Genomic DNA, 16,981 nt, shown 5'->3' with positions numbered 1-16,981 from the left:
TCCAGCCGAGCACCACCAGCGCGCGGGGCTGGACGAGGGAGCTGCTCTGAGACCACCTGAAACGGCGGCGACCCTCCCTCTCCAGCATGGCGGGTAAGGGGCTGCACGTTCATTCGGAGGCGGAGAAGGGCAGCCCGCCACACGGCGAGGGAGGGAAGGAAGGAGGGAGGGAGGAGCCGGCATTTCCAGCTCGACCGCGGGGAGGAAAATGGAGACGCGGGTGCGTCTCTTCTTGGAAAGAACCGGTTGCTTCCATGCGAGGCGGCGTTTCCTTGCTCAAGGGCGCGACCCTGTGCATATGTAGGCAGGGCGTGCTACGACTTGTAGGACTTTTGTGTGTGTGTGTAAACATGCATAGGATTGCGCCCCCAAGGCTGCAATCCTACACTGAACTAAGGAGCAAGGGTCCCCCTCAGCCCCCATTGAGCTTAATGGGAGGTCCTCAACACGCTTACCAAGGAGTAAGCTCCATCCTCCTCCTCTTCCTCAGCCCCCATTGAGCTTAACGGGACTTCCTTATGAGTAGAAACAACAGGATGGTGTTGTAAGGCTCCAAAGCCCAGGCGAGAAAGCGAGTCTCGTTGAACAGCGGGGCTTACTCCAGAGTAAGCCTGCTAGCGTGGGGCTGCTTAGGCTTTCTGGAAAGAGAGGTGCTGGGGCTGAAACGAGCCTGGGAGCGCCGAGCCTCCGACCTCAGCTCTGGGTGGTTGGTGTGTGTTCTACTCAGAACTGCCCTCTGCACATGTTTGTAAGGCAGCGAGTAGTCCCACTGAGCTCAGTGGGACTCCGCATGAGTAAACACGCATTGGCTCGGGTGGTGTGCATGTGCGAATCACGTGTTTTTTCTCTTTAGATGTTCTAAACTGGCAACAAGAAAGAGCAGGGTTTAAACCCCTGGTTTACAACTGGTGGCTGCGATTTCAGCCCGGCTGTGCATCCATTTTGGGTTTCAGTCGGAAACAGCCACCGCTTCAGGGTGCTATTTTAGAGGGACAGGACCCAGCACCTTGGGTAGCTCCTTTAGAGTTCTGACTGAAGCCCAGAATGGATTCAGAGTCCCACTGAAATCGGAGCCACCAGCCTCTTATTTGCTCAGGAGTTACTCCAGGTGGACCAGCGTGGCTGGAAATTGAAGTGTTCCTAACTCCGCCCATACCCGCCACTCCTCACTCCCCTCGCCGCAGCCAATAGCTGTGCGTTCTAGGGGAGGAGCCAAGCTGCTGCCCCTCCTAACTCCACGCCAGCTTTGCTTTGTCAATTATGGGGTGATTTTTTTTATCTTAGGTTGTTCTCTGTGCAACAGAAAAGCGGTGATTGCTAATTTGGGGGGGGGGGGGAAGTGAGGGAAATAGCACGAACCCCCCTCGCTAGATCTTGTTTCTTCAAAGACAGAGTTTAAATTTTCAAGAAGTCAGCAGGTGAGGTGTTAAATGGCCGAGAGATAAATACTGTTTGTTCATTTACAGTATCTCCTTTTTCTGTTTCAGTATATTTACACTTGTAAAGGTGGCCTAATATTATCATTTATTAATTGGCTTATATCAAAACTGCTGCAAAGAGAATAGCTACAGGAAAGTTGGCAATCTGACTTCAAAATGCTTCCAATTTGATATTTTTAATTATTGTTATTATTATTTATTTATTTTAAGCCACAGTCCCTGCCAGAAAAGTCCGGTGATATCGACACTGTTAGAAGCCTAGGAGTCCGGGTGATCTTCCAGTGTTTAGAAATCTGAAAGAGGTAGGTTTATACCGTTACATGATTTTTCTCTTGTATACGTTAGCGGTGGATTTAAGAAATATTAATTGTTGTTTGTGGTTTCCATAGGCCTTACTTAATAGAAGACCAATTTCCTTGTTACCTTTGTGTGAATCTTTATATATGTGTGTATATTTTGTCGCATGGGAATGCCAGCTGTATATTCCATACTGTAAATGTTAGATTCTCTTGCATAATCTGATTAGTTCGTCCTTTCCGTTCTCTCCTCTCCTCTATTTCTTTGAAGAACTTTTGCTGGCATTTTTGGCTTTGTCAAACTTGTCCATAGCTCTTTAGCAGTAATGTCGTGAAGAAAAAGTAAACAGACTTTGAGAGAGCCATTTTTATCAAGTTCTAAAACAACATTTCCTTGTCTGGCTTATTATGCAATGATGCAAAACTTACGTTGATATCGACAAAGTAAATACTGCTAGACAAAGTAGTATTCTGTCTAAATGCAATGCTGTACTAGCTTGGCTTTGTATTAGAGAAAAGTTTAAATACTGTTTATTTTTGCAGTACTAAGCTGTGGTTGTGATTAAATAGGCAACATTGTTTGTGGGGGATTCCTGGAGTGGGCTCAGCCTCGGCTCAAGCAACTGTTGTGGGAGACAGTGGGGAGTTGGAGGGTTGTGATGTTGGCCCCTAACTGTGATGGTACAGTATTTGGTTGGGGTGTGACCCCCTCCTCCCTTTGCTGTATCGCCAGCCCCAAACCTGAGCACTCTAGCGCTATGGAGGGGAAAGGTTTTAGAGGCGACAGAGCAGCGAATGATGCAGTTACCCCCCAACCTGAGCAGCACAGCAGTGGAGAGGAATTTAACCCTCTTCTGCCCTTGTTGTTTGGGAAGCTTCTTTTTATTTTCTTGCTGAAGGTGAACCCTTGTTGTCATGGTCAAATGAGGTGGGAGAATTGTCCTCACGGCACCACTGGATTCCTCCTATCACCCTTTCTCTCTCAAGGCTTTTAATAGTTTTTAACATTTTCGTCCTGTAAGAGGATAGTTAGAAGGATTATTTAGTCTCTCTCTCTCCTTCCTCCCAGGTGAGGTTTTTATCCTGTAACCACCTTGCTTCCAACACAGAATTTTATGCAAGGTTCCAGATCATGTCATCCTCCATTTGTGAATCTTCCTGTGTTTTCCCACTATTTCTTCCAGCTTTTTTTCCTTACCAGAAAAAATCTATTAAGAAGGAAAAGACAGAACAGGGGCACAATTTTGACTAGCAGTACTAGGAGCGCTCCATCCGAAAACAGCCTGTCTCTCTCTTTTTACACAAGCTAACTTGGTGAGCCCCTTGAATTTGTAAAACACTTTTGTCTGTGGGTGGCTTAGACTATCTGATTTCTCTGATCTACTGGTTGGCACGGGCCACCAGGTTTGCTTATCTCTTGTACTGTACTGATAGCATTTATTAAACATCATGTCTGCAACCTCCTTTCCCCCCCACAACCATCTTATTTATTTTGATTTTTAACAGGTTTGCAAGAAGGGCATCTGCATTGCTCATACTGAGAAAGATAGCGGAGTCCTGGATTGATTAAGAAGGTAAATAAACGGCAGTTTGTTTTGTAATTCCTGATACTTCGTTCTTTTCGTTTCTATAAACGGAAGGAACCCATATTGATTGTAGATGGGAGGGAGGGTAATAGCGGGTAATAACGAAGTTATGGGGGAAGGTAGGTACTAAAAAACAACACATGCCTCTTGAAAAACCTGCCAGCTTTTCTAATAAAAATAAACTAGACAGATGGGGGAACCATGCAAGGAAAGTTGAGAGCAATTGCTGTTTTTGTGAAAAGGAGAGTTCACAATTCTTACCTTCACATCAAAATAGCAGGCAGACCTTTCGGTATTAGTGAAATATAGGTGGGATTTTTTCTTTTTCCTTTTTCCTTAATTTTTATTGTTCTTTCATTCTGGTACATAAGTCACATAATTAATACATTTACACTTAACACAGTTTCAATTTCCACCTGGTTTTAATATTGAAATCCATTAACTTGGATACTTGTCATGTTTCTCAGAAAACTCCTGCTTTTGATGGGAGGCAAATGACGAGGCTTGCTAAGTAATTCACAAAGCTTTTATTAAGCAACAAACATCTCTTCTACCTGAAGAGAGTCTAACCTCTTGGCAACGTCCCCCTAGGCAAAACTATGCAAACTAAGCAAGACAATTGTCTGCTCAAGAAGAATAGGAAGCCACTTGCCAAACGCCCATATCTTCAGAGAGCCTGGTTCGGATGCGGGTTCTGGCATAACCAAACCGATTTTCTCACGCCTTCCTTCCGCTCCGTGTGTTTGAGCTTCCGGTGGACCCGAGCATCAGCTAGGTTGTCGGGACGTTCACCCCCGGAAGAAACCTCACTTCCCACTGAGTGTGTAGGATTTGGCCTTGAGGAGATAAGCTCTGGAGAGGGCTGACTCCCAGCTGGGAAATTGCCCGTGAGAGCTTCCTCCCCCACTGGTACAGGCTGGCTGGTGTCTGGCGCTGCGTCTTCTAGTTCTGAATGTGATTCTGATTAATTACCTGAAACATTTTCTCCCAAAACAGGGGCAGTAGGGTTAGACATGACAATACTACACTTTGTTTCATTATTTCCTACTCTTGAGCCCTGGATCACCCATTTACAGACCGTGTTTTCTTTCAAAGGGGTTCAGAAGGGAACCTCCTTTCCTTACTTCTATGCTTACAGAGGCATTCTCCCCTGTTCTACTTTATTTATATACTCAGTGAATGTCCGCCACACCCCTTCAGACTTGTTGCCATCTAATTGATCTTGAGCAATCCTTAACTTTTGAGTCAATTTCTCCAAGAGTGATCTGCCAAACTCTCTAATAACAGTTTTCGATGTTCAGCCCTTTACCGTCTCTCCAATACTTGGCTATCAGTCATCTTGCCACTAACAATAGATGACTCACTAATTCTTTACTTAGCAGATGATATCTAAACCTATATATAAATTTAGCAAGGCCAGGTGAGTATTAGTGAAATAACTTAAATACACAGACATAAATCTGTTAAGCAATGAAAGCTAAATGTTTTGAAAAAGGCTAGGGGACACTGGCTTCATGCTCATAAAAAATATTCCCATCTGATCCAGACATGGTGCCAATTGATTTAACAGCTCTGGCAATAATTAGCTGACAGTGGAAAGTTCTGTCCCAGTGTTGCAGCAGTTTATTCATCCACTTTTTTTCCTACCTGCGGGAACAAGCAGAACTCTCTATGAGTCCCACAGCACCTGTCCTGCTCCACTAGAAAAATTAGAGCAGTAGACACTGTTTGTAGGTCAGGAGCTGACAATCCTACCTCCCACAGAACGATCACTGCCTCAGTTACATCAAGCCAGGGAAAAGGTATCTTGAGTTATATAATCAAACGTGTGGTGTATACATTTCATGAGTTATTGATAATATTTAACACTGATACATGTGTGCTGATTGCTTTGCTTGACAAACAAATTACTTGGATGACTCATTAAAGAAAGAAGTGTGATTAGTTAACAGAACATAGGATTTATTATCAAAATATTCATTATTGTGAAAATGTTATGTCTTCTGTTTTCATGCTCTCACAGGCTTAAAAACTAGTTACTCTTGGAAAATGCCCAGCTGTTCCCAAGGATTTGGCAGTAAATAGATTGTAAGTGCATATTTGATTATTATTATTTTTTATCATATCTTTAAAAACTTTCTGTGCTGAGATTGTCTCCATAAACCGTTGGACCCTAAATGTAAACAGTAGGAATTGCTTGTAGCTGTGTTTAGGACTAGAGTATGAATCTGGAGTTGTCCCACGGATTGCTGTGGGAATTATATAAGATTACTCCAGTTATTAAAACAGACTAAAGTAATAAAATGAAATGTTAAAGCAAATCAATCATTTGGGGGAAAAAGTATTCTGTGACAGTGTTTTTAAAACATGCCTTTATGATTGGTTACCTACCAATTCAAATGTAGCTCACCAGCTGTGTGTGGTCATCAACACTGAATCAATAAAACTTTTTCTTCCTTTCTTTTGCTGCATCCCTCGGAATGCAAAAATGGAGTCATCAAGCACCTGACAATCCCCAATACATAGATGTTGGGCTGTGAATGGCTTGATGTGTCACAAGCTATGCTTTACTGTTAGAACTGGAAGGACAATAAAAACCTTCTTCATTTATTTTTTGAATGGTAACATTTTGTGTCCTACTCAATATACACACAAAAAGTAACGTAAGTTAATGTATAGAGTTTCCGTTTTGACTACGTGTATAGCCAGATATATAAACACAGCTGGTTACTCGATACATAAAAAATACCTTTCTAATCAAAATATTTTTATAAGGGAAAATTATAATTGTTTCAATGTAGCTGTCTATTCAGCAACAAAAGCTAAATGTTTTGTCACACTGCCTAGAAAGTGAAGTTTGCATTTGTTCTCTAAAGCAAGAGGTTTCAAAGTGTTGCAGCATGCCAGGAAGATTTTGTATAATGAGCTAGCAGCGGTAGCTATTTCAGTTTTGTCAGAAGTGCATGTTGGTCAAAGGAGCAGCATAGAATGTAACAGAACGGCAAATAAGATTAGAACTACCTGACCTGCAAAGTAGTTCTACAGCCGTTCTTGAAGGAAGCCAAGTTGTGTAATAATTTCCAGGTACAAGTATTACTGTGGACATCTAAGCTAAACAGAAACCCTCTATAGGCATTTTTTGGGGTAGAATGAACATGTTTGGGGTGTGTGAGTTGCAGTAGCAGGCTGTGCCACTGACCTTACGGGTGTCTTCATTAGAGCGTTTGTATGGAGGAGGGGAAAATGGCATCATGGCCGCCTATGTGAATTCATTAGAGTTCCCTACATAGATGCACAGCCTCCTGCCCCAATGCCACCGCCCTCCCTGCATGCATTTTACCGTTTCACATGATCCCCACAGCCTAGTGTTAAACAGCCCTCAGACAACCTCCGCCACCCAGGTATGGATAACACAACAAACAATGACAACCTCTTGCCAAGTGCTGAGTATTTAAAATGGCTGCTGGCACACACCGCACCCCCTCCATAGCTTAAAAAGATAAGCCACAGTGGGCTGCAGTGCTTGTGCAAACCCAGTCATTGATTTCTAGCTGAATGAATGTCTGTAAAGAGCTTGAGACATAGTCATGAGAGGGATTTGTAAGCAGATGTTGCCCCAAGGCTTATAACATTGCAACGCTTTTGTTGTGATTGTACATGGAAGACAGAATGAGCATATGTGCTTTTATTGGGCTAATTTCCATCAGGGCAGGAATGTTTCCAGAATATGCTTGTCCTCTTATGCTAACAGTGTGATCTTAAAATATTTACTCAGAAACAAGCTGCACTGGTTTCAGTGGGACTAGACTTACTCCCAAGAGGGTGTACATACGGTTGCAGCCAAAGCGGAGTTGGTGCAATATAAGCTATTGCCTTACTCAGTTGATTTACATATTCCATGCTAACAGTGGGGATTAAACAGTACTCCTGATCCTTCATGGAATGATTCCTGTAAGGTATTATGAAATCTCTTACATCTTTGAAGAGCCGGGCAAAGCTGGTAGTAGGCCCAGGCCAGATGGGAAATGTAGGCCCCATTTCAACTGCTCATTACGTATTTTTTAATCAGTTCTAAATATATATGAACTAGAATGATTTATTAAAAAGGTAATGGCAAGCACTTTTATTCAAGATGTATATAAGACATAACTTCTTCACATTCAGAAATGCTTTACATGCTTTTCTTTGGGCAAATTCATCAACAACAGAAAAATCAAACAACTTTGCCCAGAGGGACTCAGAGTAGGCCCCCTCAGAATCATAGGCCCATGCCAACTGGACCCACTGACCCCCCACCCCGCCCAGCCCTGCATCTATGGATTATTTAGGCACCTGGCCCTTTAATTTGACTGAACTTCAGTTCATTCATATCCATGAAAGGTAGACTCAAATTAGAAGATTTCTGATGGGAAACAACTCTGCAATGTGCTTTGGCAAGTAGTCTGTCCTGAAGAAATAAACTTGTATAACAAACCGGAGTTTGCTGGCATCTGACTCTTGTGCCACTGAAATGACAGGGCTTATTTCTAAGTAAATGCATTTTGCCATCAAGACGTCTGGGTGAAATCCACCCATGTCTTCAGTTGGCAACTTTAAAAACTACTTAACATGCTACTAGTCCATAGACTTCCTTGTGGTATCAAGATTATGATTGTGGCTACTCCACGCACTCTAAATTATACTTAAATTACAAAAGCAATTATGTTTCTTCTGTAGCCTATTAAGCATTGATTTGTACCATCAGTGGTGTGCTGTGTGGATTACATTGCTACATATTTTCTAATTTAATTATTTTTACCTGTAGGCTTTTCAGAATATCCTGCTTTAAAGCAGAACATTCTTACGATGTCGAGTGCAATGTCTTCTTGGATTACAATCTCGGCAAGAAGCACCATCTCCACTCTGCATGGAAAGGGACGTTTGTATTCTAGGTGCATTTCAAGCCAGAACAAAGTAGCATGGAGAAGTTTGTTTGCCAAAGGCCCCTTTTCTTCTCTCCTGGCAAGTTGCAGTTGCAGCATGGACAATGTTTTCACGGTGAGAAAAGCTTTCAGACATACCTCAACAGAAGAAGAAGATTTCTCCTTCCGTCTGACGCCATCACAGATCAATGACATCTTACAGGCGAGTGAGTTATCCCATACAGTCCCTGAATTTGATGGGAAAAACCTGAGCCCTGTGCTGAAATTTGAGAGTAACCACTTGGCTGCCAACACCCCGATTGAAGACCGTAGGAGTGCAGCTACCTGCTTGCAAACACGAGGGATGATGTTTGGGGTCTTCGACGGCCACGCAGGTTATGCCTGTGCCCAGTCCATCAGTGAGAGACTATTTTTTTACATCGCTGTTTCTCTTCTGTCTCAACAAACGCTGGAAGAAATTGAGGCTGCCATGGAGTCCATGAAACCGGTTCTGCCTATTCTACAATGGCACAAACATCCAAGTGACAGCTCCTTTCAAGAGGTAGCCTCCCTGTATTTGGAGCAGCTCAGGGTTTATTGGCAGGACTTACTGAATATGGACGTGGAACTTGGTCTGACTCTAAAAGACGCCTTGATCTATGCATTTAAAAGGCTGGATTCAGACATATCACTGGAGGTTCAGGCTCCCTCAGAAAACGAATTGATAAGGAACATAGCTCTTCAGGTGGCCTTCTCAGGTGCAACGGCATGCGTGGCTCACATTGACAATGTTGATTTGCACGTTGCAAATACAGGTGACTGCAGAGCAATTCTAGGGGTTCAAAATAAAGATGGAACATGGGCTGCCCTCCCTCTTACTCAAGATCACAATGCCTTCAACAAATTGGAAATCTTAAGGTTAAAAGAGGAGCATCCGGCCTCTGAAGAGGACACTCTCATTGTGAACAACAGGTTGCTGGGAGTCCTTATGCCTTCTAGAGCTTTTGGAGACGTCCAATTCAAGTGGAGCCAGGAACTGCAGCACAGCGTGCTCGGAAACCGTTGCAACATGGAGGCTCTAAACATTTACGAGTATGCACCTCCAAACTATCATACGCCTCCTTATTTAACTGCAGAGCCGGAAGTTACCTACCACAAAATAAGAAGGCAGGATAAATTCTTAGTTATTGCTTCAGATGGCCTGTGGGACATGCTGAGTAATGAAGAGGTAGTCAGACTTGTTGCAGACCATCTGCTGGAAGCTGGCGTCCAGAAAACACAGCTTGCTTTTAAGAAACCGGCCAACCTGGGTTACATGCAGAACTTGCTGCTTCGGAGGAAGGCCAGACACGTCCACTCCTCTGACCGGAACGTCGCCACCCACCTCATCCGACACGCGATCGGCAATAACGAATGTGGAGAGATTGATCCTGAGAAGCTGATGGCAATGTTGACTCTTCCTGATGATTTGGCGCGCATGTACAGGGATGATATCACAGTTACTGTGATATATTTCAATTCAGATGTAATAGAAGGTTACTACAGAGAGAATGAATAAGGGACCTTGGCTTGTTATGAACTATACATATGGATTCTGGGGACCACCAAGGCTTTTTTGTGGCTGTTAACTAAGTTCCTAGACATGCTGTTGAGAAAAAGCTTCCTAATCTCTCTCCTGTCCTCAGCAGCCTAATCTTGCCTGGACTTAACCAAGAAATCCTGTAAAAGTTAAACAGCCTGATCTGGTTAAAATAACGTACCTTTAACTTGACATGTAAAAAGTATTTATATTAATAGAATAAAGATTGTAAAACTTACTTGGGGACAGTGGGGGCAGCTTTGTTACTGATTGGGAGGCAGAACGTTATACTGCTAGTTGTTTAATGCGAGATGTAACACAGGTGACAGGATCTCATTGTCATTGGAGGTGGTTACTCATGTCTCTGAACGGCGCCTGTTTGGGCCAAGATGTGCAAAATCTGTTAGAATGATGGACGGCACTTTTCATTTGTAGCCTGAGCTCCAGAACAGCCGTGAGTGTGAGTGCAAAGTGTTCATTGGGAGAGGAGGGTTGTTTCAGTCTGGGTGACACTCCCAAGACAGAATGTATGGGTGGGTGGGAGTCTAAGGCACAATCCTGGCCCAAATTACGTTGAAATACGCAGGAGCTGCTCAAAAGGGACTCCTATTGAAGAAGCCTCCCAAGGAATTGTAGCTTCAATGTGAAGTCTTGCTTCCAAGTAATCATGCTAAATCCTCTTTATTGGTCCACCCCTTTATTACCACAGGGATTATTTATTTCATAGGAAATTGCAACTATTTAAAATAACTTTTAAAATTTGATTGGCTTTCCTATTCGGCTTTCTGCTGTACCTGATTTAAAGCTTCCCAACTAGCTTTCTTCTTGTTCTGGCTATGATACTGTTTATGCATTGGACTAATTGCTGCCTGAATACTTTAGGGATTCCACAGGCAGTCAAAGTTCTTGTTGATTACTTCTGCTATGATAGTATGAATTCTATCTGTGCTTCGGAACTTATCAAGCCTATGGAAATGTTGCCCTTTAAAAAAAAAAGCCTCAAAAGCAACATTTCTTCTTACCTGTGTTGCACCCTCACAGGTATTTGGCAGAATTCTTCTAATTCAGAAAAAAATAGCAATTTTAATATATATATTAGCATATGTGGACATCTGTTTCTGCATCAGTTCAACTCGTGTTTGAATTTATTGGGAATGTAAAACTATGATGCTTTTAATTTGTTTAGGAAATTATACAGTGGGTTGGATCTAGTTTTACACACGTTACACCATTTTTAAAATCTCTTCACTGGCTGCCGATTAGTTTCCAGGTGAAGTATAAAGTGTTGGTTATCACCTTTAAAGCCCTACATGGTTTGGGTCCAGGCTACCTGCGGGATCGCCTTCTCCCATACAATCCGCCCCGCACACTCAGGTCGTCTGGGAAGAACTTCCTTCAGCCAGCCAAAACTAGACTGACAGGTATTACCCAGAGGACCTTTTCCTCTGCTGCTCCCAGGCTGTGGAATGGCCTGCCGGAGGAGATTCGTCAACTTAACAGACTTTTAGCATTTAAGAAAGCTATAAAGATGGATCTCTTCTGGCAGGCCTATCCAATGGAATTTTAGGAAGCTTTTAGTATGTTTTTAGGAAGTTTTAACAATGTATACTGTGTTTTGATTAATATTTTATGTATTTTATACTTGCTGTTTTTCCACACCTCAATCAGAATGGACTATAATATAAATTTATTATTATTACACTGGATCAACTGTGCTGAATTGGACTTCCCTGCCCCCCTCCTTCTGACAGTTCCTCTAACCCCCTGAAAATGGTACCCAGAGAATCAGGAGGTCCTGTTGAATGGGGTGGAGGCAGGATCCCAAAATGTCAGGTGGAGCAAGCTTTCACAACCGGAGTGCTTCGTAGCACAGAGCTTCCCTTCCTGCAATGGATGGCAGATCCTGATTCCAATCCAATGATATTTTTGTTTAAAATCACATTATTGATTAGCAGAAATGAAGTTTTGTTTGTAGGCTAAATGAAATACAGTTCGAATGTTGTGTGCATCAGGCTAACTTATGATTACTGAATTATTTGTATGGTGTTCTATATTATTAGAAATCACTCATAGTTTGAATGCTGATTTCAGGGAAGCATGTAGCTGTGTGCTTGATTTCAACTATTGAGTAGTTAGCTGAATAAAAGTTGTATCCTTAATTCAAAGCCATCACAGAAAGACTGAAATGCCTTTTAAAAATGTGGTGGTTGTATAAAGAATACAGCAATCTTGTGTTGGGCAATGAATGGTCATGCAGGTAGAATTTTCCATTCTGGAGGACAAAGATTGGAGCCTGTTTGAAGGTGATAACTGATAGTATAAGTTTCAGGAATAAAGCCTGGGGAATTAAAATCTCAAATGTCATGCTCTGTGCAAAGAAACGAGAGTGGGGTCGGAAGAGGTATGACACTACAATGAATGAGCAGTTTTGAGGTAGATAAGAATCGCATTTTGTCTCCTTCCTCCAGTTCCAAGTATGATATAACTTGGAGCATGCAGGCAAGCTTTTTCTGAAGAGGAAAGAAAGTGGTTAGGAAGAGAATTTAGAAAGGAAGGAAAAGGAAAAGAAAGAGAGCTAGGTTTGTATCATACATTGAGTCCTCAAAGTTTGCCTTTTTCCCCAGCTCTTTAAGATCAAACAAAAGTTCTATGCATGGTTTTGTACACACATTTGACTTAAAACATAAGATGCTGGAGGTGAAAGAATAAATAAATTAAGATAAAAAGAGTAAAATTAGGCGAGCTACCAAACTACGTGTATGCTGCCTCGCCCAACCGGAACCCGAGGTGAAAGAATATCTAGGTGCCGCGTTTTAATAGCAGTGTTTCAAAGTTTTGTGTCAGACAGCCATCAAAAGTGAGAAACACCCTGCTTTTAAATTATGCAGATTATTTATTTTATTATAGTATATTTTTAATCCACCCAATAACCAATGTTCTCTGGGTGGATTGCAAACAGTTAAAACATTTAAATGCCATTCAAACAGTTAAAAACATAAAATATTTAAAAGACTAAAATATTTTCAGTTGCTTAAAGTACAGTCTGTAATATCTCTACTTAAAGGTGGATTTTCATCTGTCGTTATCAATTGTGCATAACCAGGTAGCAGTGGGTAGAACACTTTTATGTCATCTTCCATATAAATGGCATGTGTCATTTATCTTGAAGACGAGCCAGTGTGGTGTAGTGGCTAAGGTGTTGGACTGGGAGTTGGGAGATCTGGGTTCTGGTCCCCACTCAGCCATGGAATCCCACTGGGTGACTTTGAGCCAGTCACAGACTCTCAGCCCAACCTACCTCACAGGGTTGTTATTGTGAAGATAAAATGGAGTAGAGGAGGAGGATTATGTACACCACCTTGGGTTCCTTGGAGGAAAAAGGAGGGATATAAGTTAATAAATTAATGTGTCATTAAGAGCAATAGGTGGATGTAAAAAAATGTTAATAGTGTGAAACTGTGCTTGTTAATTGGTAATTACTGTTTTAAAGATCACACTGTGTATTTACCATAAAAACTGGGCTAGAACATCTCACATACAATTGTGTGCCTGATTTAATTCAGTGCGTGGAAATCAATCTCTCGAAAGTGTTTAACAGATATGCAAGTAATACTGTTGGCTGCTTCTTCCATTCTCTCTGTGATGGCAGCAATAGTGATTCCATTTACATATACAGAAGGAGCTCCAGTGCTTCTCTTCAGAGGCAACTTCTGAGTTTCTACAAACTTGTGTTGGGGACATCTGACTAACAGGTCCTCTGAGTGTTCTGGGCCTGCCCTTCATCTCCTCCTCTTCCTCGTGAGACATACAGTCTTGAGTTGACTGCAAAGATCTTCATTCCATGCTCTGGTTTCTTATCTATAGAAACTTCCTTGCAGGCAAGCCCTTCTGCGATATCTGGCTCCATCAGTTGGAGCACCTCCTGCTAAATGTGCTTTTCACTTCCATCATTGTGGGTCTTCTGTTTCTCCTGATGTCCTTATATTGGCTCCTTGTTGATCCTTTCTGTTAAAAGTTATCCACATCAGTCCTGCTATATATATTCTCACCCACCAACTTTCCTTGCAGCCTTTCTTGCTCCTTCTGTTGTGCCATAGCTCCTCTGCAATTGATCCCCTTTCAGTCCTGTTTCTGAGACTTCTGCCTGTCGCCTGTCAACAATGTCATCGGTCAACCTGTTCATCAGGTTGTCTTCCCTTCCATTGAATCTCTTCTCAAAAGCCACTTTAGCAAAGCATTTCCAACATAAAAACAAAAGCCGCCTTTGGTCCATTCCACCCAGTGTCGTCTACATGGGTAGTGGTTTTCTGGGATTTTTCTAAGTCCTGCTACTGAGATCTTTTTATCTGGTGTGATTCTGGGGCCTTGTGCACACAGATCATGTACTCTTCCACATAGCTGTTCATCTCACCTCATCTTAAGCTGCTCCTTCATGGCCACTTCACTCTTCCCCACCTCACGTTCTGCTCCTCATGGCCTTTCTCTGATCTTTTCTCCATTTCTGTATTGTCTGTCTGAGCAGAGTATCATTTCTGCATTAATCACACAACTTTGGGTTTCTCGTGAAATGCCATTTTGACATTAGGCCTTTCAAAAGCCAAGGAGGATATATACCAGCGTATTAGTGACATTGAGTTACAAGATCATATAAGAGCAGCAAACCCATATCCTGAATTTAGAGATAGGAGACAGGCTCTCCTTCCTGCAACATATTTAAGTTCTTTAATTATTCCAGAATACAGGAAAGCGTTCACGCAGGCTAAATTTAATGTGCTTCCCTCCGCATTTCTGGAGGTTAAATATAATAATATTCTATATTCTAAGCTCCTATGCCCCTGTAAAGCTGACATGATAGAAACTGTGGATCATGAATTGCTGTTCTGCTCCTTTTATTGTGATTTTTGGCATACTTTCATCACTCCTATTTTATAAGGAATACCTGGGAGATCTGATGTGTTCTATACAGACTATCTTTTGGCTGATCAGAACTCTCGGATAACCTCCAAGGTGGCTAAATTTTGTGCTGCGGCAATTGCTTGTCGGCGTGGGATGATAGCATCTGATTGTGATAATGTTTTAATCTCTTAAAATGTGTGGGACATGTACTAATGAATTGTTACCATATATTGTTTTATTCATAGTCCCATTTTATTCCGTCGGTTTGGGAATATTATATGTGCTCATATTGTTGTGTTGTTTTGCTGGTCTTGTGACCGTAAATAAAATTCATTCATGCATTATACACACACTGACTATATGCAGAAGTTTAGTAACATACTGATTATGTGTTCATTTTTATTTTGGTGCTGTTCACAACACCCTTAATGTGGGAGTTCAAAATAGTTGTAAGCGTTGTTGAATTTTAAAATATCTAGCGTAACGAAGTAGCTGGGCTGGAATATTAAGAACTAGCTTTCAGCGCAATTTGCTAACCCCCATTAGAGGGGGACACGACACAGGAGTTATGCAATTGATTTCAGCGGAGAAATTTGTCCTAGAGACATTTCTAATATTTTCTGCTCATTGGATTAATTCAGTTGCTCAAAGTCAATTAGGGGTAAAGCCTCTATAATAAAGAGCAAAAACTAAAAAGCAGAAATCGATGTTTATCTTTACATAGAGAACTTGTTTAGCAATAGTGCTAATGTGCCTACTTGAAGGGATAACCTATTTATTTGTATGTGACTTTGTTCATATTTAAAAACTCTTTAGGTATTGTTATGCTGGTTACATTAAGATAAAATGTTAGAAGGAGAAGACCAGTATTGCTGCTGCTGTTCATTGAGACAAAGAGAAAATATTCTTATATGTCTAAATTTAAAAAATTACAAGCCTCTGTGCTTTTCTAACTTGATTGTAAATACTATATCTTTGAGAATAAAGGTATAAAACAAATACGTTAAACGTTCAGTGCATGATTTCAATATTCCAATGACATTGAAATTAAAATCTATAGAGTATACGTCCTGGTTGCACTTGATTAATGGGTGGGCATGAAATGCTAAATCCTGCTATCTATTTCATTTACAAACTACTTTAAACAGAAACAAGCAAATAAACCAGTGGTTGGGTTTTGAAGAGGTTCCGGTCCGAGGATTCTAGTTCTACCAGGGTGCTTCCAGGTGGAGAACTCCTAGCAGTCTACCAATTAGGAGTCCCTGTAGAGGTATTCTGCCTTTTTCTTTTTAATGGATTTCTGGTGGAAAGAGAAGGTTAGGAGTGGAAGGCACTGACCCAGTTCACATGATCATGGTGGCTGAAACAAGCCACTCATGGGCTATTGAGGGTTGTTGCCCACCCCAAACAAGCTATGCTTCCCAGGTTCAGAGGACATGGTAAGCTGTGGGTAATTAGGGAAATCTGGCCGTCATGTACCCGACATGCGCCGTGACTACAACAAACCACAGTGACCGTGTGAATCAGTCCACTATTGTCTGGGCCCCCTGGAAAATTCGTGAATAAGGCAAGCCAGTGGTGACATAAAAACCTTCTCTTGAAGCACCCCAAGAAGAGCATGGTTTTGCTTCTGCTATGCTAGTCTTCCTGTGTGTCTTCCTCCCCAGTCCTCAGCTAACTCCTGCCACTAAAGGAAGGGGGCGAGTGCGAAACAATCCATTTCAGCTAGAGCCTTAGAAATGAGTGGAATGTGATGTCGTTTGCAATTTCTGTGTTGCCTTCTTTAGGCTTTGTCCGTTCACAATAGCATAACTATAGTGGCAAAGGTGGCCTTGTGAGAGTTTGCCCTTTATGCTAGTCGCAAAGACTTTTGAGGGAAATGTATAGAGCAGTACAGGGGTGGTAGTGTTTTCAAATGAATGCTTGTTTGCTTGCTCTCGGTGTCTAAGCTAATTTTCTCAGAACCTAGTGTAACGGTCCAGTGTAGTTCAACTCTTTCTCCAAGCTAGAGGGGAAATATTTGATTTATTTTAAAAAAATGTACCTTGCCTTATTTTAAAAAAGCAAGCGCTCCACACACATAGGGTGTGTTCACAGGTAATGTTAAGCTACCGTGTTTAGTATTAGGAAGTGAATCACGGTGGCTTAGCATGTTGTCAGGTTTTCCTCTCCTCACACAACGATGGCTAATAAACTACCCCAGGTGACCACCCCCCTGCAGTGGGGTTAAGGGCCCCCAGGTTGGCTTACCATGTCATCTGTCTGAACCTCTGGTGGTTAAAAC

General features: G+C 42.0%; 1 protein-coding gene across 4 annotated transcripts; it reads left to right on the top strand.

Moving 5' to 3' along the window:
* Positions 1 to 11,320, top strand: PDP2 (pyruvate dehydrogenase phosphatase catalytic subunit 2). Of its 4 annotated transcripts, none has more exons than XM_063141058.1 (6): positions 1 to 93; positions 1,650 to 1,741; positions 2,920 to 3,049; positions 3,242 to 3,309; positions 5,345 to 5,409; positions 8,126 to 11,320. In XM_063141058.1, exon 6 carries the CDS (start codon positions 8,167 to 8,169, stop codon positions 9,778 to 9,780), a length of 1,614 nt encoding a protein of 537 aa, XP_062997128.1. In that variant the 5' UTR covers positions 1 to 93; positions 1,650 to 1,741; positions 2,920 to 3,049; positions 3,242 to 3,309; positions 5,345 to 5,409; positions 8,126 to 8,166; the 3' UTR covers positions 9,781 to 11,320. The 4 variants fall into 4 exon arrangements, with proteins under 4 accessions (XP_062997128.1, XP_062997129.1, XP_062997127.1 ...); XM_063141059.1 differs by lacking the exon at positions 1 to 93 and adding an exon at positions 1,277 to 1,418 and having other exon boundaries at positions 1,656 to 1,741; XM_063141057.1 differs by lacking the exon at positions 1 to 93 and adding an exon at positions 1,277 to 1,418.
* The last annotated feature ends 5,661 nt before the right edge of the window (positions 11,321 to 16,981 follow it).

The sequence above is a fragment of the Elgaria multicarinata genome, chromosome 14 (genome assembly GCF_023053635.1).
Source record: "Elgaria multicarinata webbii isolate HBS135686 ecotype San Diego chromosome 14, rElgMul1.1.pri, whole genome shotgun sequence".
Lineage (NCBI taxonomy): Eukaryota > Metazoa > Chordata > Lepidosauria > Squamata > Anguidae > Elgaria > Elgaria multicarinata.
The sequence above is the reverse complement of the archived record's forward strand: the minus strand, read 5'-3'. Positions and strand labels throughout refer to the sequence as shown.